General features: G+C 47.7%; 10 protein-coding genes across 14 annotated transcripts; 8 read left to right on the top strand and 2 right to left on the bottom strand.

Moving 5' to 3' along the window:
- Window positions 1-19: 19 nt before the first annotated feature.
- Window positions 20-2,107, top strand: LOC110190149 (SPRY domain-containing SOCS box protein 3). 2 transcript variants are annotated; one of them, XM_086833718.1, is made up of 4 exons: window positions 20-601; window positions 959-1,520; window positions 1,584-1,761; window positions 1,872-2,107. In XM_086833718.1, exons 1-3 carry the CDS (start codon window positions 278-280, stop codon window positions 1,724-1,726), a joined length of 1,029 nt encoding a protein of 342 aa, XP_086689844.1. In that variant the 5' UTR covers window positions 20-277; the 3' UTR covers window positions 1,727-1,761; window positions 1,872-2,107. The 2 variants fall into 2 exon arrangements, with proteins under 2 accessions (XP_086689844.1, XP_020816137.2); XM_020960478.2 differs by lacking the exon at window positions 1,872-2,107 and having other exon boundaries at window positions 33-601; window positions 1,584-1,813.
- On the top strand, window positions 1,919-3,148 carry LOC110190062 (SPRY domain-containing SOCS box protein 3-like). The gene is made up of 2 exons (XM_020960367.2): window positions 1,919-2,298; window positions 2,369-3,148. Exons 1-2 carry the CDS (start codon window positions 1,999-2,001, stop codon window positions 2,846-2,848), a joined length of 780 nt encoding a protein of 259 aa, XP_020816026.2. The 5' UTR covers window positions 1,919-1,998; the 3' UTR covers window positions 2,849-3,148.
- Window positions 3,072-17,025, bottom strand: brm (ATP-dependent helicase brm). 3 transcript variants are annotated; one of them, XM_020960073.2, is made up of 6 exons: window positions 16,890-17,025; window positions 16,313-16,654; window positions 16,161-16,258; window positions 5,300-8,276; window positions 4,345-5,136; window positions 3,072-4,279 (listed from the first exon to the last, which is right to left on the bottom strand). In XM_020960073.2, the coding sequence occupies exons 2-6, from the start codon at window positions 16,590-16,592 to the stop codon at window positions 3,402-3,404; spliced, it is 5,025 nt and encodes a 1,674-aa protein (XP_020815732.1). In that variant the 5' UTR covers window positions 16,593-16,654; window positions 16,890-17,025; the 3' UTR covers window positions 3,072-3,401. The 3 variants fall into 3 exon arrangements, with proteins under 3 accessions (XP_020815732.1, XP_020815733.1, XP_086689843.1); XM_020960074.2 differs by having other exon boundaries at window positions 16,161-16,246; XM_086833717.1 differs by lacking the exons at window positions 16,161-16,258; window positions 16,313-16,654; window positions 16,890-17,025 and adding an exon at window positions 8,580-8,750.
- LOC110189859 (inositol monophosphatase 1) lies at window positions 8,627-9,815 on the top strand. The gene is made up of 2 exons (XM_020960078.2): window positions 8,627-9,423; window positions 9,481-9,815. The coding sequence occupies exons 1-2, from the start codon at window positions 8,834-8,836 to the stop codon at window positions 9,749-9,751; spliced, it is 861 nt and encodes a 286-aa protein (XP_020815737.1). The 5' UTR covers window positions 8,627-8,833; the 3' UTR covers window positions 9,752-9,815.
- LOC110189862 (uncharacterized) lies at window positions 10,291-12,222 on the top strand. Its single transcript, XM_020960081.2, has 2 exons — window positions 10,291-11,078; window positions 11,704-12,222. Exons 1-2 carry the CDS (start codon window positions 10,599-10,601, stop codon window positions 12,076-12,078), a joined length of 855 nt encoding a protein of 284 aa, XP_020815740.2. The 5' UTR covers window positions 10,291-10,598; the 3' UTR covers window positions 12,079-12,222.
- On the top strand, window positions 12,199-13,949 carry LOC110189860 (uncharacterized). The gene is made up of 3 exons (XM_020960079.2): window positions 12,199-12,807; window positions 13,061-13,164; window positions 13,246-13,949. Exons 1-3 carry the CDS (start codon window positions 12,325-12,327, stop codon window positions 13,514-13,516), a joined length of 858 nt encoding a protein of 285 aa, XP_020815738.2. The 5' UTR covers window positions 12,199-12,324; the 3' UTR covers window positions 13,517-13,949.
- Window positions 14,010-15,749, top strand: LOC110189861 (uncharacterized). The gene is made up of 2 exons (XM_020960080.2): window positions 14,010-14,846; window positions 15,174-15,749. Exons 1-2 carry the CDS (start codon window positions 14,272-14,274, stop codon window positions 15,454-15,456), a joined length of 858 nt encoding a protein of 285 aa, XP_020815739.2. The 5' UTR covers window positions 14,010-14,271; the 3' UTR covers window positions 15,457-15,749.
- Arl1 (ADP ribosylation factor-like 1) lies at window positions 16,692-18,354 on the top strand. 2 transcript variants are annotated; one of them, XM_086833719.1, is made up of 4 exons: window positions 16,692-17,041; window positions 17,152-17,363; window positions 17,482-17,698; window positions 17,816-18,354. In XM_086833719.1, the coding sequence occupies exons 2-4, from the start codon at window positions 17,360-17,362 to the stop codon at window positions 18,135-18,137; spliced, it is 543 nt and encodes a 180-aa protein (XP_086689845.1). In that variant the 5' UTR covers window positions 16,692-17,041; window positions 17,152-17,359; the 3' UTR covers window positions 18,138-18,354. The 2 variants fall into 2 exon arrangements, with proteins under 2 accessions (XP_086689845.1, XP_020815741.1); XM_020960082.2 differs by lacking the exon at window positions 16,692-17,041 and having other exon boundaries at window positions 17,061-17,363.
- Window positions 18,304-21,849, bottom strand: PolD1 (DNA polymerase delta 1, catalytic subunit). The gene is made up of 2 exons (XM_020960075.2): window positions 21,643-21,849; window positions 18,304-21,590 (listed from the first exon to the last, which is right to left on the bottom strand). Exons 1-2 carry the CDS (start codon window positions 21,696-21,698, stop codon window positions 18,368-18,370), a joined length of 3,279 nt encoding a protein of 1,092 aa, XP_020815734.2. The 5' UTR covers window positions 21,699-21,849; the 3' UTR covers window positions 18,304-18,367.
- Window positions 21,850-22,001: 152 nt separating this feature from the next.
- On the top strand, window positions 22,002-26,480 carry Hip14 (palmitoyltransferase Hip14). The gene is made up of 4 exons (XM_020960077.2): window positions 22,002-23,029; window positions 23,096-23,770; window positions 23,833-24,112; window positions 24,171-26,480. Exons 1-4 carry the CDS (start codon window positions 22,466-22,468, stop codon window positions 24,566-24,568), a joined length of 1,917 nt encoding a protein of 638 aa, XP_020815736.2. The 5' UTR covers window positions 22,002-22,465; the 3' UTR covers window positions 24,569-26,480.
- Window positions 26,481-26,561: the final 81 nt, after the last annotated feature.

The following is a 26,561-nucleotide window of genomic DNA, read 5'->3' as shown; positions in this document are numbered from 1 at the left end:
TAAATACCAAAACAATGTAGTTTGGTATTTTCTTGTGCGGTGGACGTATGCTGCAGGTTTCAACGCCGGCAGCGACGCCGGCGTCTGTTTACAGCGCATCGTTTGTTTTTTTTTGTTTTTTGTTCGGTTGACACGCTCCCTGAAGCTTATATATGGTGGATCTGGTTTAACTGGACGCATTCGCCACCGTCGACGGTTACAGATCATTGCACGCGGCCGTCAGAAGCGATCAACCTCATCGGAATCGGAGAACAACAAGAGCAGCTGCAGCATCGATATGTTGACGCCCCCGCACCAGGACGCCTACAATCCCGGCTTCTGCGACTGCCCCTTCCCCAATTCCATCGAGGTCACCAGCCACAAGGGCCACATACCGGATCTGGTCAGGTGCCGCTGCGGCGAGGATGTGCCGGGTAATGTTAGTCCCTGGAAGTGGCAGACATCAGAGGACTCGGATGCAATAGTGACGGATAGGGACATTATTTTCCACCCAACCTACAGTCAAGGAACGGCGATTGTGCGAGGGGAACGGGCACTGAAGCCAGGCATGGTGCACTTCTGGGAAATGCGCGTCATCACTGCTCTAGCCGGCACAGATGTGGTGAGTGCGTGGATCGGGTTATCACCCCGGGAAATGCAGTAGCTTGGCAACTAGTTGGGATGGATGGATGGATGGCTGATCACCGAGATGAATGTCAGGCAAAGTCGCACCTGAAAGTGGAACAACAGTGCTGTGGGGCATCTGGTGTGCTCGATTCCATTGGAAACGACTTAATTGTTCGCTTCATTGTACGGATTACAGATTACAATGCGGCGATAAGATAAGCGACGCTGCTAAAGCAGGAGGAGGAGGAGGAAATCTTCCCAGACAGCCCAACTAGCTAGCTGATAAGCCTGCAAAAGTTCAATGCAAACAGTGTTTTCTTAACAATCTGCTTCCCTATATCTCCTCTTCTAGATGTTCGGCATCGGCACTGAGAGCGTTAATCTAGGGCAGTTCAAGTTCCACTTTGTCTCGGCCCTTGGCACTAATGCCCAGTCCTGGGGCTTTTCGTATTCCGGCAAGGTCCAGCACTGCGGGGAGCAGCTGCCCTACGGCCAGAAGTTTTCCCAGGGCTGCCTGATTGGTGTATATTTGGATCGGACGCGTGGTCACTTGGAGTTCTACCTGAACCGGAGGGCATTGGGTGTGGCTTACACGAATGTGCCCACGGATCCAGATGTTCTCTTATATCCAATGGTCTGCTCCACGGCGGCGAAGTCTGTGATAAGACTGATAAACTGCACGTCCCAGCCAGTGACGCTTCAGCTGCGCGCTTTCCAAGCTCTGTCCAAGCAGCCGAACAAGCTCGCTGAACTGCAGCAGATGCCGGGACTTAAGAGCATTCTGCAATCCTACTGGTTCTTAGCCCCGCCTGTTCGCTACTCCCGGAGTTCGCACGACAACGAATTGGATTTGGGTGACGAGGCTGTCTTGTCTAGTTCCAAGTTAAGGCTGGGTCGAAAGCAAAAGTACCGAGGTGAGTTTATACTTGAAGCACACTCTTTTTAGCCGTTACTTATTCAAAGACTTCCATTTATAGAATCCGACGAAGCAAGCATAGATGAAGACGACTTGTACGCCAATGCCCACAAGATCGCGTTGCGACGCAGCGACAGCGGAGACGAGGAACACGCTTCCTCGGTCCATGAGATGTGCGACGAGTACTTTCACTACCTTCTTTAGAATCTAAATAGGAGTATATATGTTACACATGTTAGGTATGCATTTAATTAGAGAATAACTATTAAAATGTATTTTTTTTAAGTTTGATTGGTGGCTTTATCTATGATTTTATTTGTATTTGTTTGTTGATCGGCCTCATTATTAGAACCTGCGGTATGCAGAGGGGTCCGGGACCCATAGCTACTTCGAGTCAGTCATCAAAAGATCGCCGTGATTGCCAGTTTATTGAGACACAAAGCTAAATTTATAAATAATCCGATAAGCAGCACCTAATGACTGCCAGATTTTGCAACTGTCGGTTTCCCAGCTCCATCGAGGTCGCCCATTACAGAGGACGCACATCCGACTTGGTAAGCTGTCGCTGTGGTGAAGATGCTGCAGGCACTGTAAGTCACTGGAATTGGTGCGTTGTGGAGAATATGGATGCCTTAGTGATCGATAATAGGGACATAATCTTCCATCCGAGAGGCAGCAAGGGCACAGCTATTGTAAGAGGAACAACGCCATTAAAAGCCGCGATGGTACATTGCTGGGAGATGCTTATTATGACGCCACTGGTCGGAACAGACGTTGTGAGTTCGCGAGTCGCACGCGACCTAATCCAATAGATAAGAATTCTGATTTATATTTCTCTATCTCTAGATGGTTGGCATCGGTACGGATAAGGTCGATCTGGAGCAATTCAGTTCAAAATATACCTCTGCTCTAGGTGGGAATAACGACTCCTGGGGTTACTCCTACTCCGGAAGAGTTCAGCACGGCGGGAAAAAGTCAATCTATGGTCAGGAGTTTGGACAGGGCTGCCTGATTGGTATTTACTTGGATCGGTCACGTGGCCATTTAGCATTCTATCTGAACCGGAGTCCATTGGGGGTAGCCTACACGAATGTGCCTACAAACGCTGATATAAACGTATATCCCATGGTTAGTTCTACGAATTATAGGTCAGCGATACGACTAGTCAATAGCATGTCCTTGGATGATACGCTGCTACTAAGATCCTTCCAAGTGGCTGCTAAGCAGCCACACATGCTTGCTGAAGTGCGGAAAGTACCAGGATTCATGGAAATCTTACGATCTACTTGGCTGGCGACTGTGTTCCAAGACTTTAAAGCCTTGTAGGTGCTTTATCTTAGTACCATCAGAAATCATTGAAAAATCACAGAAATTGTTTACTTTCCTACTAGTTTTAAGCTTGACAATGGCAGATCTTTATATCTTTGATCACTCTTCCTATTCCATATTATATTCCATATATTCCATAAAGGCTCTCAGTTTCAGGATGGATATACTGATTAATTAGTTCTTGCGGGCCAGCTCTTCTCTCCAACTGACATTCACGTTATTTGTAAGTTTAGTATATGCATTTATTTTTAAAAGCATTTAATTTTAAATACAATTAATAGAGTAAATGGGAGAAAACATGGTTGTGTTTATAAATCATTCAAAAAGGGAAACCTAAGGGGGAACCTATTACTAAGACAGATGAATAGATGGATAGCGATAGCTGGATAGAGGGGTGGAAGATGATTAGTGAAATGCTTATGGTATTAGCATTTCGGTAAGCATCTTCCCAGAGAGTAATGGTTAAACTTAAACTAACTAAAAATCAATTGCCCAGGCCGCCATCAATATCCGATGAGACGGCGCGTTTGAAGATCACGCCCAGCGGTAGCTAGTCCATATCATCATCGTCATCGTCTGAGATGGTGTACTTCTTCTGCGACCGCTTGCGTCGCGTCTGCTTCTTGGATGTGGTTGCCGCCCCACTACTGCCCACATTTGATGACGAGGACTGCGTGGGCGTGGCGGGGGCACTGGCCAACGACTTGTTGAGTTTCAGCTTCATTTTAACAGCCGCCGCAGAGGTGGTGGCGATCTCCTCATCGTCGGAACCGTCATCTCCCCCATCGCCGTCATCCTCGTTGTCCGAGTTATCTGAGCCTCCGCCGCCTCCATTTCCGTGCGCCTCTCCCGTATTTTCACCGGCTGCAACTGCGGCCGCATCTGCTGCCGCGGTTACCCGCTGCCTGGCCCCCACGAATATCTTTTGCAAGGCAATAGAGTCCAGGTAAATGAGCGAGGCCTCCTCGTTGTAGATCTGGGCATTCTGGCACAGCTGCATAAAGTCCTTTTCCAACTCATTGAGATCGGCGTACTTGCAGTCCTCGATGCGCTGCAGAATTTTCTTAATATCCACCGGACGCTTAATGATCTCATAATAGTCGGGTAGCCGTTGGCGCGAGGGCAGCTTCATGAACGGCTCGGACAGGGTGCGTCCATCTTGCGTGTACTTGATCACAGCGCTCATGATCTTGTTCATTTGTTTCTTGGAACGCTTGTCCAGATTCTGGCGTCGGCGTCGCTTCAAGATCAACGAATCGTCATCGGACTCCTCCTTGCGATTCTTTCGCTTGCGTCGCTTGCCCCGCTTTGAATCATCTTCCTCCTCTTCTTCGTCGAATTCGGCGCCATCATCGATGGCCTTCAGCCACTCCTTTTCGGTCAAGCTGTCCGTGTAGTCCACCTCCTTACGCTGTCGGGAGCCGCGACCTACAATAACATTGATAATAAATATTAATCTAATAAAAGCAAAAGCCAAATGAAGGGAAACTTACCCAGAATAGTATCTTCATCGTACTGATAGTGAAAGCGCTCCACCTCGTCGTCGTCCTTGGTCAACCAATCGGGCAGCTCCGACTCGTCAATCAGTCGCTCTCTGCCCGGATGGATCTCCTCGTCTTCCTTCTTGCGCTCTGTGTCCATGCGCTTAAATATCTCGATTTCCTCCTCGCTTCGAGCAATCATCATGTTGATCATCTCGTCGTCGGGCACCTCATTCTCCTCCTCCTCTTCGTTGTCGTCCTGATGCAGGATGGTTTGAAGGAACTGCTGTCGCTCGCTGCCCGTCGACTTCTGATCGAACATACCGGCCTGGATAACCTTCTCGTCCATGTTCAGCTTGTACCTGGCAGCAGCCAAAATGCGCTCCTCCACGGAGTTAACTGTCATCAGCCGAAGAACGCGCACTTCGTTGCGCTGTCCGATACGATGCGCACGATCCTGGGCCTGCAGATCCTGATGCGGATTCCAATCGGAGTCAAAGATTACCACAGTATCGGCGGTCTGCAGGTTAAGACCCAAGCCACCGGCGCGTGTAGAGAGCAGAAAGACAAAATAGTCAGAGCCCTTGGCATTAAACTTCCGTAGGAGCTCGCCACGATCCTCGGCCTTGGTGGTGCCATCCAGTCTCAGATATCCAAACTGCCGCCAGCCCAGATAGTCCTCGATAATGGTCATGCACTGCGTCATCTGACAGAAGAGCAGTACGCGATGGTTGGTGGCCTTCAGTTTGGGCAAAATTCGGTCGAGCAGCTCGAATTTACCAGACACGCGGTACAAATCGGGTCCTGCAATGCAAACATAAGATTGAATGAATCTAATCAGTTAAAAATAAAACCAAGGGACGCCTATAGCAGTTAACGCAGATCTTAAATAACCTATAAAAAGTGTTGGCTGCCAATTTATACTCTGCTCAAACCATACAAAACTGATTAATCGAGTGTAACTTACCGGACACCACACCATGGCCACCAGTGTGGTCGCAGTACTTTTCCTCAATGTGCTGGAACATGAACGGATGATTGCACAGCTTGCGCAGCTGGACGATGGTGTTCATGAGGGCCTTGGCACCACCCTTGCCATGCTTGCCCTTCTCGGAGCCGTCGGTCAGCAGGACGCCCTTGCTCTGCATGTGCTTGTAGAGCACACGCTGTAGGGCGGACATGTCACACTTGATGATGTACTCGACCTTGTCGGGCAGCTGGTGCTCCACTTCCTTCTTCAGGCGACGCAGCAAGAAGGGACGCAACACCTTGTGCAGACGTCGAATGATAAGGATTGTCTCCTCCTCATTTAGCTCGACCTTCTCGCCGGTGGTGGCGAATGGAGCGTTGAACCACTGCTCGAACGTAGAGCATGACTTGAAGATCGAGGGCAGCAGGAAATTAAGGAGCGCCCACAGCTCGGGCAGCTTGTTTTGTAGCGGTGTGCCCGTTAGCAGCAGCCGATAGGGAGCAATGTAGTGGGTGTTTAGCACCTGGGTGAGCTTGCAGTGGTGATTCTTCATGCGATGGCCCTCGTCGATGATCATGTACTTCCACTGGATCTTGGCCAGCACAGCCTTGTCCTTAATCACGTACTCGTAAGTGGTGAGTAGCACGTTAAACTTGGTGGCTCGCATCTGGTTCTGCAGCAACCGCCTGCCCTGGGGGCTGCCCTTGTAGCTCACCACGCCTACTGCGGGCGCCCATTTCTCGAACTCCAGCACCCAATTGGGCAGCGTGGAGAGGGGGACAATGATCAAGTACGGACCCATCACCTTCTTGCGATCCATCAGGTAGGTGACCAGCGAAATGGTCTGAATCGTCTTGCCCAGACCCATTTCGTCGGCCAAAATGCCGTTCAGATTATTATTGTAGAGCGACACCAGCCACTCCAATCCCTTAAGCTGGTACTCCTTCAGCTGGCCGTTCACCATGATGCTGGCCTGCTCCGTCACCTTCTCGTGAATGGTGTGAGCGATGCTGTAGTAGGTTTGCTCTTCTGTCTTGTACTCATCATCCTCCACCTTGGCCTTGGTAATGACATCGGATGGAATGGCCTCCTCGTCGGTGCCTGTCGGCATCGCTGCCTTGTCGGTAACGTCTTCCGTGGCCATTGGTTGCTCCTCCACCTTGGGCTTATGATCTTCATTGTTGCCGCCGCAGGTGCCATCATCCTCGTCGTCGATCCAATCCCAGCCGGGATGCATGCTTAGCCAACGGTGCAAGTGCTTCAGCATGGGAGCATCGTCGCCGGTAAGCTTCTTGCCGCTGCACTGCTCCACCACATGGACCCGCATATCGGCCATGATGCTGCCCTCGTCGATACCAACATATTCGCCGCTCATCAGCAGTTCCTTCTTGAACAGCTGCAGCCGCTTGCCCTCCTCCTCCTTCTTCTTCATCTGGTCGTCCTTGTGCTGCTTCACCATCTGAGTGAGGTTGCTGATGTACTCGTCCGTCTGCGATAGCAGGAAGGCCAGGCGCTTGTCCTTTTTCTGATCGATCAGCTTGCGGTAGCCCTCCTCGTCCTCGGCCATCAAGCGACGCATTCGTTCCTTTTCGATGCGCTCCTGCTCCTTCTTCTGTTCGCGCTCCGCGTTCGCATGGTAGTTCATCACCGCCTTGTTCATCCTGGCCAGCTGGGCCTTGTTGTTCCTGTGGAACTCTCTCAGATCCTTGCCGTGCTGGAGCACGGCGGCCAGGAACTCCAGATGCTTCTGCCTGCGCTTCCGCTCCGCCTCTAGTTTCTGTTGCTTCTCCAGCTTTTCCGTGGCACGCGCCTCCCTCAGACCCTGCCGCTTGGTCCTCTTGTAAAACTTGATATTGAGCGCCGTCTCCAATGTGGTGTCCCTTCTCGTACACTGCACAAACTCCATGCGCAGCTGCCGCTGGAAATTCAGGACACGCAGGGCCCGCAACTCAATGGCCGCCTGCAGACGCAGATCCTCGGACATGGTGGCCGGCAGACGCTGCAGCTCCTGCATGCGCAGCGATATCCTGGCAGCTATCCGGTTCTCGCGCTCCTGCAGCAGCGTGATGGGATCCAGGCCCACTGGCTTGGCCACTGTGGTAATTCGATTGGGTTTGGGCATCGGCATGCCAGCGGGCGGCACTTGTCGCGGCGGACCTCCTCCCGGCTGAGGCACCTGACTCCCAGGTGGCATTCCCGGCGGCTGAGCTCCGCGCACTTGGGGCTGCATGGGTGAGGGTGGTATAAGAGGCTGACCTCCTGCGGGCCCCATGCTCAGTGGCTTGCCGCCGTTAGGCAGGTGTTGGTGCTGCAGTTGCTCCGGTGGCGGTTGCTGAACTTGTGGCGGCTGCTGCTGCTGCTGCGGCGGAGGTTGCTGTTGACCGGGCGGCGGACCACCAATCTGAGGAGGTTGTGGCGGCAGGGGCTGGCCCTGCTGCATATGCGGTGGCGGAGGAGCCACCTGCATCTTCTGGCCTCCAGGAACTGGTGGCCCATAGGGATTGCTTGCCGGAGGCGTGGAGCATTGAGGTGGCGTGCCCGCTGACGGCGGTGGTTGCTGTTGCTGCTGCTGCTGAGGCTGCACAGGCGGCTGACCCGCATGTTGTCCACCAGGCGGCGGCGGTCCTCCTGGTGTTCCAGGTGGCCCAATAGGTGGTCCTGGCGGTGGCTGTTGCTGAGCAGCCTGCAGCGCCTGCTGCATCTGCATGGAAATGGGCTTGTTTCTCGCCAGGAGCCGATAGGCAGTGATCTGTGTGCGCAACAGGTTAACCTGGTTGCCATTGAGGTGCTGGTGCTTGGATGTGGCTCGCATAGCCAGCAGCTGGGAGTACCGTGGATCCTCCTGCAGGCCCTTCTCCTCCATAGAATCAATGGCCCGTTGCAGGGCATGCAAATTCTCTTGGCTGGAGCGCTCTGGCGGCGGTGGACCGCCGGGTGGCCCTCCAGGTGACACTATGCAGGGCTGTGTGGCAGCCTGGAAAGAAAAGGGCGAACGTAGTGTGAAAATGGGAATGGAAACTAATAAAATGTATCTTTTGTGAGAATTCTTTTAGTTTGGTATAAAGAATAATAGCAGAGATGGATCCCTCACGTCAGCAAAGCGCAGAAATAAAATAAATACCTAATCCTAAAGGCACGATATTTCCTAATTGGTTTTCTGATTTTTTTTTTATGATATTAATTAGAATACTTTATTCTTTAATTTATTTAAGCAAATTTAGCAAATCCCAAAGAGTAATATTATTTCTAATAAATATGAATATTATGATAAACTTACTGCACCCGCCTCCATTGTTATTAAAAGCAGTCAAGTGCAAATAAATTAAAAAAAGCTCGCAGCAGCCCCGAACAGCAGCAGTTAATGTATCTTAGTCAGTGAACCAAGTTAACAACTGTGCTGGAAAAAACCCGTTCCAGCTCCGACAGTACTCTCAGTGATAGATTCACTGGAGACAAAGTCGGAGGAGCCGGAAAAAATAACGCAATAACACATCAGTAAAGATAGCACCGATAAGCGAGATTGAGAGAGCAATGGCAGTCAGCAATTCACAACAAATCGAGGAGCTATATGACTTCATCCATCCGCTGGCAGTAAGAGCGGGAGAGATCCTCCTCGAGGGCTATGAAAATGCCGGCAAGGCTGTCTCACTCAAGTGCGGAGAATTCTACAATGTGGTCACTGCCTATGACAACCAGATCGAGGAGTTTCTCATGGAGAAGATACTGGCTAGCTATCCGGATCACAAGTTTATCGGCGAGGAGGATACCCACAAGAATCACAACAATGTGACCAACGAACTGACAGATGCACCCACGTGGATCATAGATCCCATCGACGGTACCTCGAACTTCATCAAACAGATCCCGCACGTGTCTGTTTCAATTGGTTTGTCCATTAACAAACAAATCGTTCTGGGTGTGGTTAATAATCCTGCCCAGAACAAGCTCTACACGGCTAAACTGGGACAGGGTGCCTTCTGCAATGGAAAGCCGATTCGGGTGAGCAACTGTGAGCATCTCAATGATGCCAATGTTGCGTATGAGGTTTGCCTTCTGCACGCTCCAAAAATTCGCAACAAGCACATCAAGAGAATCTACCATGTGGGATCACAGGCCAGGAGGTTGGTTCAAAATCCCACTATATTCATTGCATTTCGATAAATCTGCATTTGTTTCAGGCTCCTTGCCTACTCGGCTGTGGTGGATTCACTCTGCATGGTGGCCGCTGGCAACCTAGACGCCTTTCACATCGAGGACATGTATCCTTGGGACTGTGCCGCAGGCTATCTGCTCATCAAGGAGGCCGGCGGCGTGGTCACTCATCCCTATGGTGGTCCCTTTGATATAATGAAGCCGGATCTCATCTGTGCCGGAACAGAGACATTAAGAGCGGAGATAGAGCAACTTATACGGAAGGCTGATCAGCAGGCGCATGTCGGTGCAGAGTAATAAGAACAGCTTTTTTTTTACAAAAAGAGAATAATAATAATAAAACCTGAAGATCACCATAAAACTGAGTTTAAACAAGAATAGATCTAATATGCAAGTCATCATGAAGAGTTAATTAAACATATGATATATACTTTTAAACCCTACTGTAAATTCATATTAGCTTTCTATGTAGCAACCAGATTTTGAGAAAAATAATCGAAAACCCAATTTGATAATGTAAAGTTGAACAGGAGTAAATACTCTGTTTATTATAGAAATCTTTTACTAATTATTATGAGTCAAATTTACACACAATATTCATAGACCTTACAGCATATGGAACACTCAAATCTGTACACTATCATAATCCCAGCGATAAGCGTGTACAGTAGCACTCAAAATAATATAAACTACATTAAAATATGAACTATTTAAAATCTGAACTTATTTGAAACAACATCCAGATATTCTCATAAATAGATAACTATGTTAACAATTTAAAACTTTACTTTACAAAGTTTTAATTAATTTATAGTTCGAAAAAAACTTTACTTTTTTTACTTTTGATTCTTTTGGTAGATTAAATGGCACTTATGTAAAAACTTGCTTTAATTTTCGATTAGTGCTATTCTTCTGGCTCCCACTGTGTTAGACCCACACCCACAAAGTCACGGAACAATAACAACCCGTTAAGCAACTCTATAGCCGCTCTCCGAGAGAAGTGCAAAGTTCTAACAGATTTATTGCATGGGAAAAAGCTTTGGAGGAAAGCTCTGCTCTCTGTATCGCCTCCAATCCACAGCTGATTCCGCCTCTATATAGTTTAGTTGGTCAGTCGAGTGCTTGGCAATCAGCAGAAAGAACAATGAGTTCCCCGGTCAGCGAGTCCAAGCTCAAGGAATACTACGATGTGGCCATGAAGCTGGTCCTCAAATGCGGACCCCTCATGCTGGAGGGCTACCACAAGGCAAAGAATGACTACGAGGTGAAGAAGGACTTTTACGACCTGGTCACTGTGTATGACAAGCAAATCGAGGACATTCTCACAGAAGGACTGGTGGCCGCTTTTCCCGACTCCCTGATCATTGGTGAGGAGGAATCGGCGGCATCGAAACGCCAGGCGGAGCTAACGGATGCTCCCACCTGGATCATAGATCCCATCGACGGCACCACCAACTTCATCCATCACATCCCACACTGTTGCATCTCCGTGGGCTTGGCCGTCAACAAGGAACTGGTGGTGGGCATTATCTACAATCCGCCGGCGAATGAGCTGTTCTCCGCGTACAAGGGACATGGAGCCTACCTAAATGGCCAGCCCATTCAAACCTCCAAGGCGACGACGGTAAGAGAGAGCGAGAAAGCTTATATAAGTAATTTGGGAACGGCATGAAAGTAGCAACAAACAAGATAACCGAAATTCAACAAATAACTGTGAGTGTGTAATTTAGCATGCACTCGGGTTTATAGGTGCACAGAAAAAAAAACAGCAAGAGTTCAACATAGACAGCTTCAATATTGTGAAGAAAAAGATAAAGTCTTGACAGGAGACAGTAAAGATAATACAAATTTCAAAGATAGCAATTTTTTAAACAAATATTTAGACAACAAATATGCTTTGCTTTGTCAAAGGAATGGCTCTTTATGAATACATCTTTTTAAAGTAACACTGAGCCAAAAAAAAGTAATATTTCTTGTTATGTGATCTGCAGTTGTAATTAAGTTTTATTCTATTCATTAAAATGAGTTGTTAACGAATAGAAAGAAGTAACAATAAGTAAGTTTTAAATTTAAGAATTTGTAAGACAAGATATCATTTTAAAAAAAAAGTCAATTTAGATATTCAAGTATTCGCAATATTTTGGTTCTGTGTATTCAATCCATTCCCTAATTTTTCCATTTCTCTGAGAGTCTCATTCATTAGCATTGCCGCAAAATAAAAAAGCTTTTTTTCCGCTCTCCCTTTCCAGATCAACCAAGCGGTGATTGCCTATGAAATCTCTCTCATCCATGCTGCTGCAGTAAGGGACAAGAATATCAAGCGCCTGTACAAGTTGGCCTCGAATGCCACGGGAACCCGTTGCTTTGGAAGTGCTGCCCTGACCCTTTGCTATGTGGCCACCGGGCAGTGCGATGTCTACCATGTCGAGGATTTGAAACCCTGGGATATAGCAGCTGGAGCCATTATTCTGACCGAAGCTGGTGGCACTATTTGCCACACCAATGGCTCCAAATTCGATGTGATGAAACCGGATTGCGTGTGCGCCTCAACTCCGGAGTTGGCCAAGAATGTGATTAGCCTTATCGAAGAGGCCAACCAGATTACAGAGTATACGTTCAAGTGAGGATAAAAACAAACTAACTAGCCAAAGCGTATAGAAGTCAGTATCTAAATTTATCTCTTGTAAATCAGCTGTAAACTACAAGAGATTAAAGTTATGAGTATATTTCTGTAAATAAAAGTAAATAAAGCAAATTAATTCTGCGAATAGCAACTCTCTCCTGCTCTGGAAAAAGCTCTGTGCGAAAAATAAAGCTTTGCCAAAATCATTCCACAGCTGTTCCGCTATAGATCGGTTGATTATCGAGCCATGAGTAACATAATTAGTGAGGAAAAATTGCGGGAATACCACGAGGTATCCGTGGAATTGGTCCGAAAGTGTGGTCCCCTCTTCCTGGAGGGTTTCCAGAAGCCAAAAGCTGACTATGAAGTCAAGTCGGCTTTCTACGATTTGGTCACTGTGTACGACAAGCAAATTGAAGCAACACTTTCCGAGGGTCTGCTCAAGGCCTTTCCAGAATCGCAGATAATTGGCGAAGAAGCTTTGGCCAATGCCAAATCGCAACCCGAACTAACCGATGCCCCCACCTGGATCATAGATCCCATCGATGGCACTAATAACTATGTCCGGCGGATTCCCCATTGCTGCATTTCTGTGGGATTGGCTATCAACAAGGAGCTAGTCGTTGGCATTGTCTATAATCCGGCAGCAAACGAGTTGTATTCCGCTTGGCAAGGTCATGGAGCTTTTCTAAATGGCCAACCCATCAGGACGTCGTCCGACGTAACAACGGTAAGTGTGGCTGATATTAGTGATGAAATTATTATTAGGTAGCTCTAGGAATATCTCGAAACTGATAAGCACTACTTTTGATTAGTCTCAAATACGAAAACACAGGAAAAGCTATCTCTTCAGGGAAGAGAAATTGAACACTTTCCCTTGGGAAACAATTTGACTTTCTTTCAGACATTTCTAGAAATAAACGCTTAAAGTACAACTTAAAAGGAAATAATATGAAAAGGCATATAAAATTTCTATGTTTCAGATAAACCAAGCTGTGGTGGGCTACGAGATCTCCCTAATCGTGGTGGACAAGGCACGCGACAGCAATGTGAAGCGTCTGTACAAGCTGGCCTCGAATGCCACTGGGTGAGTGATCTCCTAAGAAGATCTCTATCAAATCTCTGATTATTCGCATATAATAAACACACTGTGTTGCTTCGGTATCAGCACTCGGAGCTTTGGATGTGCAGCGCTTACGTTATGCTATATAGCCTCTGGCCGTTGCGATGCCTATCATGTGGAGAATCTAAAACCTTGGGATCTGGCCGGCGGTGCCCTAATTCTCAGAGAAGCCGGTGGATTTGTTTACCATACCAGCGGTGGAAGATTCGACGTGATGAAACCCGATTGCGTGTGCACTTGCTCCGAAGAATTGGCCAAAAATGTGATTCAATTAATAGAGGAAGCTGATGCGATTAAGGGTTATACATTTGAATGATTAAAAAATTTGAAATTTATAAGATATATATACAAAGCAACATGAACTAGGCTATTCTTTAGCAACAAAGATCTGAAATCTAAAGACATTTGTGATACATCACGTTAAGTTTCTCTATTAACTTCAAGGTCAGAAAAGTGGCGGTGAGATTCAAATATATAACTATATGTATTAAATTTTAATAAGATTGCGAGGTTTAGAGCGTTAGTTTATGAAGTGAAGAAACCCTTTCAAAGGTCATCAAATAAAGCCTATTGTAAAATGATTCAAAAGATTGCCAGGGAATGGAAATAACCAATTGATTGAAGGGTTTAAACAATAATATCAATCTTAAAAGGCCTCTCTTACAATAATGACTTGCAGTCCCAAATATATATAATTTATCCAAAGCTACTTGAGAGCATTGAGAAAAATAAAATGCTGATAAAAACTGGTTTTACGACTATTTGACTGTCTGGGGAGAGATAAAAAGCGTCTCTGTCTATTTGTGTACATCAAACAAATTGAGATAAAGCAACAGAAACAGAGACATGCATGCAGCCAGGCGAGATGCCAATTTTTAGTACATAAAATCTCAAAGAAGCAGGCAAAACAATCAGAGAACGAATGTAACCTAACCAGACCGAAACCAAAGCTCGAGCAGAGCACGAGAGATACTTCCAGCTGGGCGCGAACAATCTCTCTGATTAGTTGGCACTGCGAGCTGAGCAGCAACGCGTCATTTGGAGCCTGGAAGCATATAGAGAACAATCATCATGTCTCAAGCACTGATCGAGGAGCTGTATAGCTTCATTCACCCGCTGGCCGTCCAGGCGGGGGAGATTCTCTTGGAGGGCTATGAGATGGCCAGTAAAAACGTGTCCATCAAAGGCGACTTTTATGACGTGGTCACCGACTACGACAACAAAATCGAGGATTTTCTCATGGAGAAGATACTGGCTACGTATCCGGAGCACAAGTTCATTGGCGAGGAGGCCACGGCCAAGAACAACAATGTATCCGGTGAGCTAACGGATGCGCCCACCTGGATCATAGATCCCATCGATGGCACTTCGAACTTCATCAAGCAGATCCCGCACGTTTGCGTTTCCATTGGTCTGTCCATCAACAAACAGATTGTGCTGGGTGTGATCAATAATCCCGTGCAAAAGAAGCTATTCACTACCAAGCTGGGACAGGGCGCCTTTTGCAATGGCAAGGCTATCCATGTGAGCAGCTGCGACAGCATCAAGAATGCCAATGTGGCCTACGAAGTATCCCTTCTGCACGTCCATTCGGTGGCTAACGACCATATTAAACGGATCTATCACGTGGGATTGAATGCCAGGAGGTAAGTTATTAAATGCTCCACTTTACAAGCGAACACTTTCGATTTAATTAAGATGAGAATACAATTCGAATTGCAATACTTTATCGTTATGAATTCCACAATTAAATTCAATTGTTGAATACAAATCAATTAATCAGACAAAGCTCTCGCCACACATACAAAATAAAGATCCATTTTAATTGGAAGTGTAAATATATATAGAACAGCTGATGAACATTTCTGAGTGACTTCAAGTAATTTCTTATCAAATCATTATGTACATATCTGTGATGAAATGTTTAAAATGCAAAGCTGTGAATTTATAATGACAAATATTCTTATTTCCAGACTATTGGCCTATTCCTGTGTGGTCGATGAGCTGTGCATGGTGGCCGCTGGCAATTTGGATGCCTTCTACATCGAGGATATGTATCCCTGGGACTGTGCTGCCGGCTCCCTGCTCGTTAAGGAGGCAGGCGGCGTGGTCACGGCTCCCTTTGGTGGACCCTTTGACATAATGAAGCCAGATCTGATTTGTGCCGGAACAGAGAAGTTGCGCAAAGAGATCGAGGAGCTGTTGCGCAAAGCAGCTCGGGAGGATTCGGTGGGGGGCAAGCCAGTGCCCAAGTAAATTAAGCATGAGACACACTCAAAATCGTTTGCGAAAAAAAAGATCTAAATTAAAAGCTTGAACCCAGCTGCACAGTCGTTTGGCAATAGTGAAGAGCTTTCCCATTCAGAGCTTTTCATGATCTTCCAGCATTGATTGCCGGCAGATAAAAAAGTGGCGGGAAAGCAATTAAACACAACTGCTCTCGATTTAGACTTTGGAAAAACATTTAGAAAAACTATACTTTAAGCCACAAGCGCTGCCTAATAAATCGTTAATAAATACTTGTACATTCCCAGCAAGGGAATTGAAAACATGCATTTTAAATGGCTAAATGCACAAGAAAATATTTCTAGGCATTTGTTGCTAGGTACATGTTGAGCAACACCCAAACATGTTATTGGCAACATCTAGATCGGACCATCTACTTTATTGTTTAATAACTCCCATGCTTATTATGGGAACTGTAGTGAAATTTGGTAAAAGAGCGAAATTTTTAAATGTCTATTAGTCTCCTACATTTGGTAACTCTAGCTCTAAGTGTCTCTGAGTTCTGATGTCCCTTACAATACGCCTGATCGGTAGCACTATCCATGCGATCAAAGGGGTGTCATATAGACCATTATAATTGTTTTGGGACATATTCTAAACATAAACAGCATAAAATCCATCTTCTTAAAGCGGACCAAGGCGATAAAGATCCCCCACATCTCCTGTTTACTTACATTGGGCGGCATTCCGTGCGTTTGGTAACCAATTGATGACATATTCGGTGGTCCCGTCGGCGGCATCTGCATTCCCATGTGCGGACCTTTTGAGAAAACTACGGATGATTACGTGAGGATAAGGGGGCCGTAGAGGCGGTATCAACACATACTCAAACCCTGGTGATGAGGAGGCATATGGTGGCCAGGCGGTGGGCCCTGTCCAGGTGGCCCATGTTGCATTGGATGGCCGTAGGCTCCGGGATGGCCGGGTGGCGGGGGTCCTTGCATGTGTGGCGGGGCGCCGGGCGGTGGTCCTTGCGGCGGTCCGGGTTGCTGGTGCTGTGGATACGGGCTGTGCGGCGAGGGGGCGGGACTCTGGGATGGCGGGGCCATCGGACTGGGCGCCTGTGGCGGTGGCATGGGACTGTTCGCCGGGGAGGGCGAGGCCATTATTGCTTCTTATCCAAGGGCTCCTGCGTACGTTAATCAGCGACCAACTGGGCCAGCGTTGTCTGTAAACAAAAACGATGTCAGCGCTTGATATTTATCAACAATATAGAATCTGCAGCCACGATATGTAATCGCAGCCCTGTTCGTTTTATGCGTTTACGGCACACTTTTTTGCGCAGTCCGGTGCAAACACCAAAATAAACACTAAAAACGATGCCCAGAAGTCAAAGTTCACATTCTACGTATCGCGCACGCTGTAAACAACCGAATTTATTTATTTTTGTGCAAAAGTTTTACCTATTAGCACTGTTTGAAGAGGGTTTTCCACACTTTTTCCGAGCGACGCGACAGCAAAACTCTAATGGCGGACGTCTCTATAACAAAAGTCACGCAAGGGTGACAACCCTGCCAACCGGCAATAAAAATGGGCGCGTTCAGCTTAGGTCACAGTAAATATTTTTATAACTTGACAAAATTAAACACATTCAATAATACACATTTTGAGATAATCATAATTTTTTAAGTAATCTGTTTATGTTACTTAATATTTTTCTAAAAGGTGAAAAATTTGTCTGCTGAACGTACGCTCTGACACGTCATGTTCACGCGGCCTGTGAATGGCAAATCCGAAACCATTCCCTGTACAAAAAAAGTGAAAACAAGATTGTTTCGTTTTTGTATTAATTGTAGTCGCAAATACAATTAATTAGGTTAAACTCAGGCATTTAGAGGCAGCGCCAACAGACAGACAACGTTCAGCCGGAATCATGGGTAAGCGATGCCGTGGAATCGGAAAACGGCGAGACCCGGGGTCCGATGACACCCGCCGGTGACGATGTCTGGTCATAAAAATCGTACGTTCCCCCTCTTGTTGTTGTTTTTGCTGCAGGTGGGGTGCTCAGCTACTTTCGCGGATTGCTCGGCTCCCGGGAGATGCGCATCTTGATCCTGGGCCTGGACGGTGCCGGCAAGACCACAATCCTCTATAGACTGCAGGTGGGCGAGGTGGTCACCACGATACCCACCATTGGCTTCAACGTGGAGCAGGTTACATACAAGAACCTCAAGTTTCAGGTGTGGGACCTGGGCGGACAGACAAGTATTAGGTGAGTGCTGGCAGGAGATAAGGGATACGGAAACGTAATCTACATCCTGTTATCTGCGGCCATCTGGTAGCATTCTTAGTTCCTTATTTATTTAATTACTATAATATAACTTTACAGACCCTACTGGCGTTGCTACTATAGCAACACAGACGCCATCATATACGTGGTGGACTCTGCGGATAGAGACCGTATCGGCATCTCCAAGGATGAACTGCTCTATATGCTGCGCGAGGAGGAACTGGCTGGGGCGATACTTGTTGTGTTGGCCAACAAGCAGGACATGGACGGCTGCATGACCGTCGCTGAAGTGCATCATGCGTTAGGGCTGGAAAACCTTAAAAATCGCACATTTCAGATATTCAAAACGTCGGCCACCAAGGGCGAGGGACTCGACCAAGCCATGGACTGGCTCTCCAACACCCTGCAGAGTCGCAAATAATCCCTTAGCCAGTCCCCAGCCCCACCACAGTACCCATCCCATGTGTAAAAATGAGTGTGTGTCCAAAGCGTCGCCAGCAACTAGGAAACATCTTCTACAGCTTTTTTCAAATTGCATAAATTGCGCAAAAAAAAACATCCACAAACCGAAAAAGAAAACTTTGTAATAACTTCTAGTAATATAATTATTAAATTATAGGATTAAACAATTCAGTAAATCCATGCATTCAATCACCACTCGGCCAGGCCGAATCGCTGCACTCGCTTCTCCTGCGCGTCCAGATCCATGCGAACCTTTTGCCGCATATAGAAAATGGGGCAATCTCGATTTGAGCAGATAACCTCCTCATGCAGGGACTCCTGGCAGCGCTGACATTCTGTCCAGAGGCGAGAGAAGGTCTCTTCCAGCTCCCGCTTGGCGCCCACCTCCTTTTGGTAAAGCTCGCTCATCCGGGGTTCGCAGTGCGGACACAGACAGGCCTGCTCGTAGCCCTTGGGCATCAGGGACTTGCAGCCCAGACAGGAGGTTTTCTTGGTCATAAAGCCGGCCAGTCCGCCCACCTTGGAGGTGACCACAGTACGGGTCCGCGTGTGCTCTCCCTTAAGCAATATAGACTCTGCCTTCTCTCCCAAAATTGGTTCAAAAATCCTCAACAACGGCTTGGCCAGCTGCTGTTCCAGATAGTATGTGGCATCAATGGGCACACTATTCTCCAGTACGTACAGGGGATCTTCTGCCTTGGCGTAGGCCGGAGTATTCTTGGCTGCCGCACAGATAACGTAGGGAACGCGATCGCCGAGTTTGGGCGCTGTGCCCGGATCCCGTTTCTTCATCTTAGCGGCTAGTTCCACATGCGCCTGCTTGGCAGCATAATCTGTCTTGGCCAACTCCTTGGTGATGACCAGATGGGAGATATCAATACGGTTGCAGAGGAGATCGGCTATCACCTGCTTGGCATAGGCCACGGCGCCATCGGGATCTCTTTCGATGAGCAGTTTTTGCAGGCAGGAGTTCATCAGGTTGGCCACCAGCGGCGAATTGTCTCGCCTCACAGTTTCGATGCCCTTGCAGTCCATTTTGTCGTAGGTCTCCGGCCGGGTGAAGTATAAGCCAGCGTAGCGTTTCTTGTTGATCAGAAGATAGGGATAGTAGACCTTCTCGAATTCCAGCTTGATGGGGTGCACGAACTTGGAGCTCACCAGCTCCGCTGCCTCTCTGCCCAGCTCCATACTGCGTTCCAAGGTCTTAACTCCAAAGTTAACCATCACAGAGTCCGTGTCGCCGTAGATGACCACCGCGTTGTTTTCGTAGCCATTGGCCTGGGTATAGTGCGTCTCCACCTCGTTTTTGGTCATTTCTATCATGGTGCGCCCATAGGCAGTTACGCTGCCGGAGATCTCCAGGCAAGGCAGTTTGCCAACCTGGGCCCCGGTGAAGCCGTAAACGGAATTGGCCGAGATCTTCAGGGCCAGTTGCCTGCCATCCAGAACCTTCCTTTTGAACGGATCCGTTTCCACCTTTAGGTCGTTTTTGGCGCGCTTTCTTGCGGCCAGAAGGGACTCCAGAATCTCAGGCAGCAGTCCTCGACGCACTTCGGATTTCACAAAGTAATTGTTGGCCGGCGTGCACTCCACCTGATCGTCCTGTAGGTCCTCCTGCTGCCTTAACTTCTCCCGGGTTCCACCCAGGACCAATGTGGTATAGCAAAGATTGTGGGCCATCATGATACTCGGGTATAGAGAGGCGAAATCCAACGTGGAAATGGGATCTGCATAGTAGCCCCTTTTCGGTTCAATTACAGTGGCTCCCTCGTACTGCTCATCCGATCCCTGCGATGTGTACGAGGGCATAATAAAGCCCTTTGTCTTGGCCTTGCGCAACAACTGACTGAGGACCTTGATCTGCTGGCCACGGGTGAGGAGCGACTCCAGCGGCACACCCGTCACCCTGGCCATTTCCATGTAGTTCACAATGGCCATCAGCTTCTCGAGCAGCCTCAGCGGCAAGTATGCATCCTTCAGGCAGTACATGGCCAAGCGGCGGCGCGTCTGCTCGTCTCCGTTCTGCAGATCCGTGATGATGCTGTGGTGCACGTCCTCTTTCTGCTCCTGCAGGAAGTGGTAGCTCACCGCGTTGAGGGTGTACGAGCGGAGTTTGTAGTCGCGCAGCAGGACAAACAGGAGATCGAATGGAACGCGGCCCTCAAAGTTCACGTACTGGTTCTCACGGCGACCCATTTGCTTGGACTGCAGCACCTGCTCCTTGATAACCGACCGAATGTTCTTGATCCTGCCTAAATACTCGAAGTTCTTCACCTTCAGGTGCGCCGCCCGATTGATCAGGTAGGGAATGTCGAAGTTGTTTATATTGTAGCCCGTGAGAATGTCCGGATCCACCTCCCGCACGAAAGCCGACCACTTGTCCAGCAGCTGGGTCTCCTTGTCGTGGCACAGCACCTGGCTGCCAATAATGGGTGCACACTCGTTAAGTGTGAACACATTCCTGATGAAGGGCTCACGCTCGCCCTGCCGGATCACCATGTTGGCAATCTGAATGACGGGATCCATTTTGGCCTCCGGAAATATGCCTTTGCGACCGGCGCACTCGATATCAAAGGAGAGGATGCGGAAGGGCGCAACCTTGGACCACTCGCCCTCGGGCTCGTGAGAGATGAACCGGTCAAAAGCCACATCCACCTCGATCTGGCAGCGTGACTCCGGCAGTGGCTTGCTGTGGCCGCTCCTCATTCGCCAGTGTCCCATGGGCAGCTCTATCCAGTTGCAGCCCACCACACCCGTGTCTACCATGAAGCGGATGTCGAAATCGATGTTGTTCTCGAAAGCACGACAGTCCTGGAAGTCAATTTCCGCCATTATCACCTCCTTCTTGAGCAGACGCGATGCGGCGGCGACGAAACGTGGCAGTGTCACTGAGATTTTGATGTATTTCTGCTTCTTGTCTCCATTGTAGCCATGTATATTCAACTTCTCTACCAGCTCGACCATGAGGACTGCCTCCTGGACATTATCCTTGTTGTTGCGTATATCGGCTATAACCTTCTGATCCAGCGCTTTCTGAAACTTTTCGCAGTGACGCTCTTCGAACTGCTTGGGCGCCTCTATGTAGAAGTAAGGGCAGAATCCGTGCACATGGCAGCACACCGAGTTACCCTCCATGGTGACGCCGAACATACGGACCACGGGCACGGGTCCCAGTTGCGCTCCCGGCATCCCTGGCAACGGCTGCCCCAGATAGTTCTCCACATCGAGCTGTTGGAACTGCAGGTTGTCCCGGGCTGGATCTAGTTTTGGCGGCGCCGGTCGGGACCAACGTTCGCTTGTCTGCTGGTTCTCGGGTCCGTCGCCCACCAACAAAGTCTGGTCCAGCTCCTCCGAGTTCTCAAAGGCGGCCAGCTCTGCCTCGAAGTCCATTTCCTCGTCTTCATCGGGGTTCCTGCAGTGCAAAAGCTTAAATTGCGTTTCTGTCCCATTTACCCAATGCCCACCTGAATTTCTTGGCCTGACCATTGGAGCCGCCATTAAACTTGCGCTTGGCGTCCATAGTTAAAGGCTATTTTTAATTGTAACAGTAAATAAAAAATTAAATGTGAGAATGCTAAAAAATAAGGCGCGAAATAGAGCTGGAAGAAAACATCGATGGAGTATCGATAATGCCGTTATCGATGCATCTTTTGGATTTTTTATATTCTCCCGGTCCTGAAATCAATCTTTTTTTTTCTCCCATAGATTAATAATAGAATATTCAGTTTCAAGCCAAGATTTAGAATGTTTCAGCTCTGAATTGTGGCTAGAATAGCAGAGCGGTTTCCGATAACAACTCCCACCCGCATTAGTGTTGGAAAATACGCAACCACCAGCTGCTGCTCGCTTAACACGAAATTTACCCCAGCTGGCAGTTCCAGCACACTTGAACCGAGTTGGCAGCTCGCTCAGCTTGTACCACCAAAAAATTGCTTTTAGTGTCCTCCAAAATTCGCACGTAAAACGCATTAAACTGATAACACAACAGCCGCGCAGATACACCACACCCGCTCCTGCCGAAAAAAAGTGGAACAGGAAAAAAAAGGAAGCCAGCAGAGTCGCAGCCGAAGGGGGAGTGGGAAAATGATAAACCTGTGAATCGCCTGACCAGTGCCTGGTGGGGGTGTCTCTCCCGCTCACCGTTCTCCGCTCTCCACTCACCTCTCTCTCTCCGCTCACCCCACCCCTCTCACTCTTTCGCTGGAAGGAGGGGGATGGATGGTTGATGTTACGAGCGCAGCGCCGCAGTGAATCACATTCGGAAGAGCGTTACCAGAAGCCAGCGCAATGTACCAGAGCGCCTGTCAAGCGGCCACTACGGGCTCCTGTGTCCCAGGAGCTAGCCAGCAGCCGGATAACGAGCGGCAGTCGGCGCTGATCGCCCAACAGCCCCCCACAGCGCCTGTGGAGCCCGATTATAGTGGCTTCGACATTGTTAAGGCCACACAGTATGGCGCCATTGCCCGTGTCCGCGAGCTGGTCGAGTCCGGGTGGGATGTCAATCAGCCGGATAGTGAAACGGTCACGCTTCTCCACTGGGCGGCGATTAATAATCGCCGGGACATCATCCGGTACTTCCTGGAGAAGGGCGCCACTGTCGACGCCGTTGGCGGTGAGCTGAATGCCACTCCACTGCACTGGGCCACCCGGCAGGGGCATCTGGGCGCTGTCGTCCTGCTGATGGCTGCCGGAGCCGATCCGAGGATCAGGGATGCCGAAGGCTGCTCCTGCATACACATCGCCGCTCAGTTTGCGCACACCGCGCTGGTGGCCTACTTTATAGCGAAGGGCGTGGATCCGGATCTGCAGGACCGCGGTGGAATGACTGCTCTTATGTGGGCGGCATGGAAGGTGGGTTATAGCTTATCAGCAACCCTACAAATATAAGATTACTAAACTTATCTCTGACCATTTCAGGTATGTGCTCTGGATCCTGTGCGCTTGCTGTTAACTCTCGGAGCAAATCCCGCCATGGTTGATTATACGCATGGAAACACGGCCCTGCATTGGGCTATCTTGGCTAGGAATGCCACGGCCATTTCCACACTGGTGCTCAAGTCAAAGGCCTCGCTGGATGTGCCCAATCTGCGAGGCGAAACGCCTCTCTCCATGCTGGAGTCCCAAACGGGGGCGATTTGGATAGGAGCCAAGGTCATGGATCGAGTGAAAGAGGCGGCGCTGACATCGCTACAGCGGCGCTCGCTAGTATCAAAGCTGCGCCATGACAAACGCCTGAGATGGTGGTCGATGGTGGCCTGCCCCTTTACCGCCTTCTATTTAGCGGGGATCATTTTCACCGTGAACACACTGTACATCATCAAGTTTTTCCTGCTTGGCGTTCTATACGCCATATTCCATTCGATTGGCAAGGCCCTCTTCGATGAGCACCTGATGGCCCTGCTCCCGTTGAGCGTTTATCTAGCTACCAAGGCCTGGTTCTATGTCACCTGGCTGATGTACATCAATGATGCAGTCTCGTTTACGGCCACTGTTCTCTTCCTGATCTCCTCGCTGGCTCTGTGGGTGTGCTTTCTCAAATCGTGGAAGGGAGATCCGGGCATCATCCGACCCACCAGGGAGCAGCGCTTCAAGGTGAGCATTCCCAAGGGTCTCGCAATTGTGAGTTACTAATATTATTCCTGCTTTTCCTTTAGACCATCATTGAGTTGTCTGAAAGGGGTGGTATTGGTTTTGAGCCTGCTTCCTTCTGCTCCGGCTGCCTGGTGCGCCGGCCCATTCGCTCAAAGCATTGTTCCGTGTGCGATCGTTGTGTTGCGAGGTTCGACCACCACTGCCCCTGGGTGGGCAATTGCATCGGCCTGAAAAATCACAGCTACTTCATGGGCTTCCTCTGGATGCTGTTGATCATGTGCGCCTGGATGCTTTACGGTGGCTCCAAGTACTATGTAAATCAGTGCAATGTGGGATTCGATGGTGAGTTTATTGCGAGAATTTTTACGGTGAAATTTCATGTAATTATGAATTATTACAGATTTCCTCGGTGCAATGCGGGCCATTGGCAACTGTGACGCATGGGTAGGTTGGGTAATGGGCAACGCCCTGTTGCACATGTCCTGGGTGATCCTGCTAACCATCTGTCAGACCTATCAAGTGATTTGCTTGGGCATGACCACCAACGAGCGCATGAATCGTGGACGATATCGTCACTTCCAGGCCAAAGGAGGCCACAGCCCGTTCACGCGAGGTCCCTTCCAGAACTTAGTGGACTTTCTCGAGTGCAGTTGCTTCGGATTGGTACAGCCCCGTCGGGTGGACTGGATGAACTACTACGACTACGATGCCCAGACGCATCAAACCATCGAGAAGGAGCCGCTGCTGAGCGTGGACTGCCCAGACGGAATGGGTGGCGGAGATCATCAGTATGTGTAGGATAAGTCTTATCGGGATGCGAAGACGCTTCAGATGCCCATCGCGCATGTTTAACAACAAGGACAGCCGCTTTAGCTTCTTCCCAAGCCCCTTCCTCGTTTTATTTCCCCGCTGATCTGCTGCTTAAGAGTTACATATTCGCAAAAGGTGGATTATACCCACACAACCAAGACAGAAGCGTCATTGCTGACCGATATCGGATATGGGACGGATAGTTGGGCAGTCACAGGAGTGACGGCTGCCCGTCACATACATACGTACATACTTACAATGCATGTATTACTTGTAATTACTCTGTACATTTCTGCGTATTTCTTACACTTAACTCGATCAATTTGATCATAAGCCGAAAGTACACACAAAACCCGTTTTCCGGAACCATTTTTGTCCCTTTAAAAAGTATTTGTATACCAAAAAACATAGGCATATACATAAATGCAAAAAACGTAAGCAAATGAACACCGATCAAATTTACTAATGCAACCGAAATAATCAAAACGAGAGGAGAGCTCGTTGTAAGCGTGCAATATATATTCAAGATTCCCATATTATTCACCCTCTGAGATAATATTAACAAATTGTAAAGCGCACACAAATAAGTGGTCGAAGTTTGTCCTAAGCAGTGAGCGAGCATTAAATATTAGAGTAAGAAAATATCAAGTATTAGTGAAGTCTATGGATGTTGTAGCCTTCGCTTACGTACTTCTAGACGCTAACTGCTCTACTCTCTCTAGGATCGCAAGAAGGATTTACATCAGGAACAAGAACACACTAGAAAGGCTCTCCTTAAAGACAAACAAATTAAACAATTGATCCCAAGCACTAGCAATACTTAAACCAAAGATCTTGTAATAACAAAATGCATAACGCCTAAACATTTGAATATTGCTAGCTAAAAGCTGAGACCGTACCAAACATAATATAAATATTTGTGGGAACAGATCTAAAACAACATTGTTGATACTGTCTCTAAAGTGCTAACTATTCAGGCGGAAAAAAATATCGTATGGTGTTGCTCATCTTGTTATTATACGGTCATTGCTTACACAAATAATTAATGAATTCTAAAAGCGATCCAATTCTAATTAATGCACTAGTCTAGTCAGAAATCATTTAAGTAAGGAAATGTTAAAGTGCAACTACAGCCACAAAGCAAACTCGATAAATAAATTGCATATTTACATATAAATACATACATATAGCTATGAAATGGTATATTTATAATGTAAAGGAATTTTCAGCAACCTGAACGATAGCAAGGAGAAACGAAGAAATGTTTGTAATTGAAAACACGTTACTTAAATGCATTTACAAATAATTAAATTCAAACGAAATCTACAAAACCAATCTTAATATTGAAGAATCGCTAAGCAACCACACTTTCAACTACTGATATATAACGAAATATTGATAAACCCACACCCGAACACCACTTTTTCGATGTATTTTGTATTTGAGATTATACAAACTTGATACTGAGGCGAGGCTAACAAGATTTGCTAAGAAAGTTATATATAGTTGTTTCAAATCCATTTTGTATATTCCTTTCGCGCGCAAAAAAAGCTTTCAAAAGACTAATCAGAACAAGAAGAACGAGATCTAAACAAGCGAGCATGTTCAATACAATATATAATAATTAATTAATTAAGTGTTTTTTGGCCTATTTAACGATGATGAAAACAAAGCAAAAATCAACCCCATTGCCTACATCTTTAGTTTAGCGGCTAAGTTCAAGACAAATATATATATTTAACTAAAGATATATAATAATGAATGTATTAAATAGTGTGTAGAAAAACGATGGAAATTGTGAGCTCGACAAAAGGGTGTCTGTCTGTATGTATGTGTAACAATGTGCGTTAAAACAACAAATTTGAATAATAAATAGAACACTTTATTCCGTATTCAAAAATGCGATGGATAATGAGTTTTAATCTAATCAATAAATGTCAGAGCTCGACACAGCTCTGCAATATCTTAGTCCTTTATGCTT

This window comes from Drosophila serrata, unplaced genomic scaffold, assembly GCF_035046125.1.
Source record: "Drosophila serrata isolate PLE 108 unplaced genomic scaffold, ASM3504612v1 contig_272, whole genome shotgun sequence".
NCBI lineage: Eukaryota > Metazoa > Arthropoda > Insecta > Diptera > Drosophilidae > Drosophila > Drosophila serrata.
The sequence above is the reverse complement of the archived record's forward strand: the minus strand, read 5'-3'. Positions and strand labels throughout refer to the sequence as shown.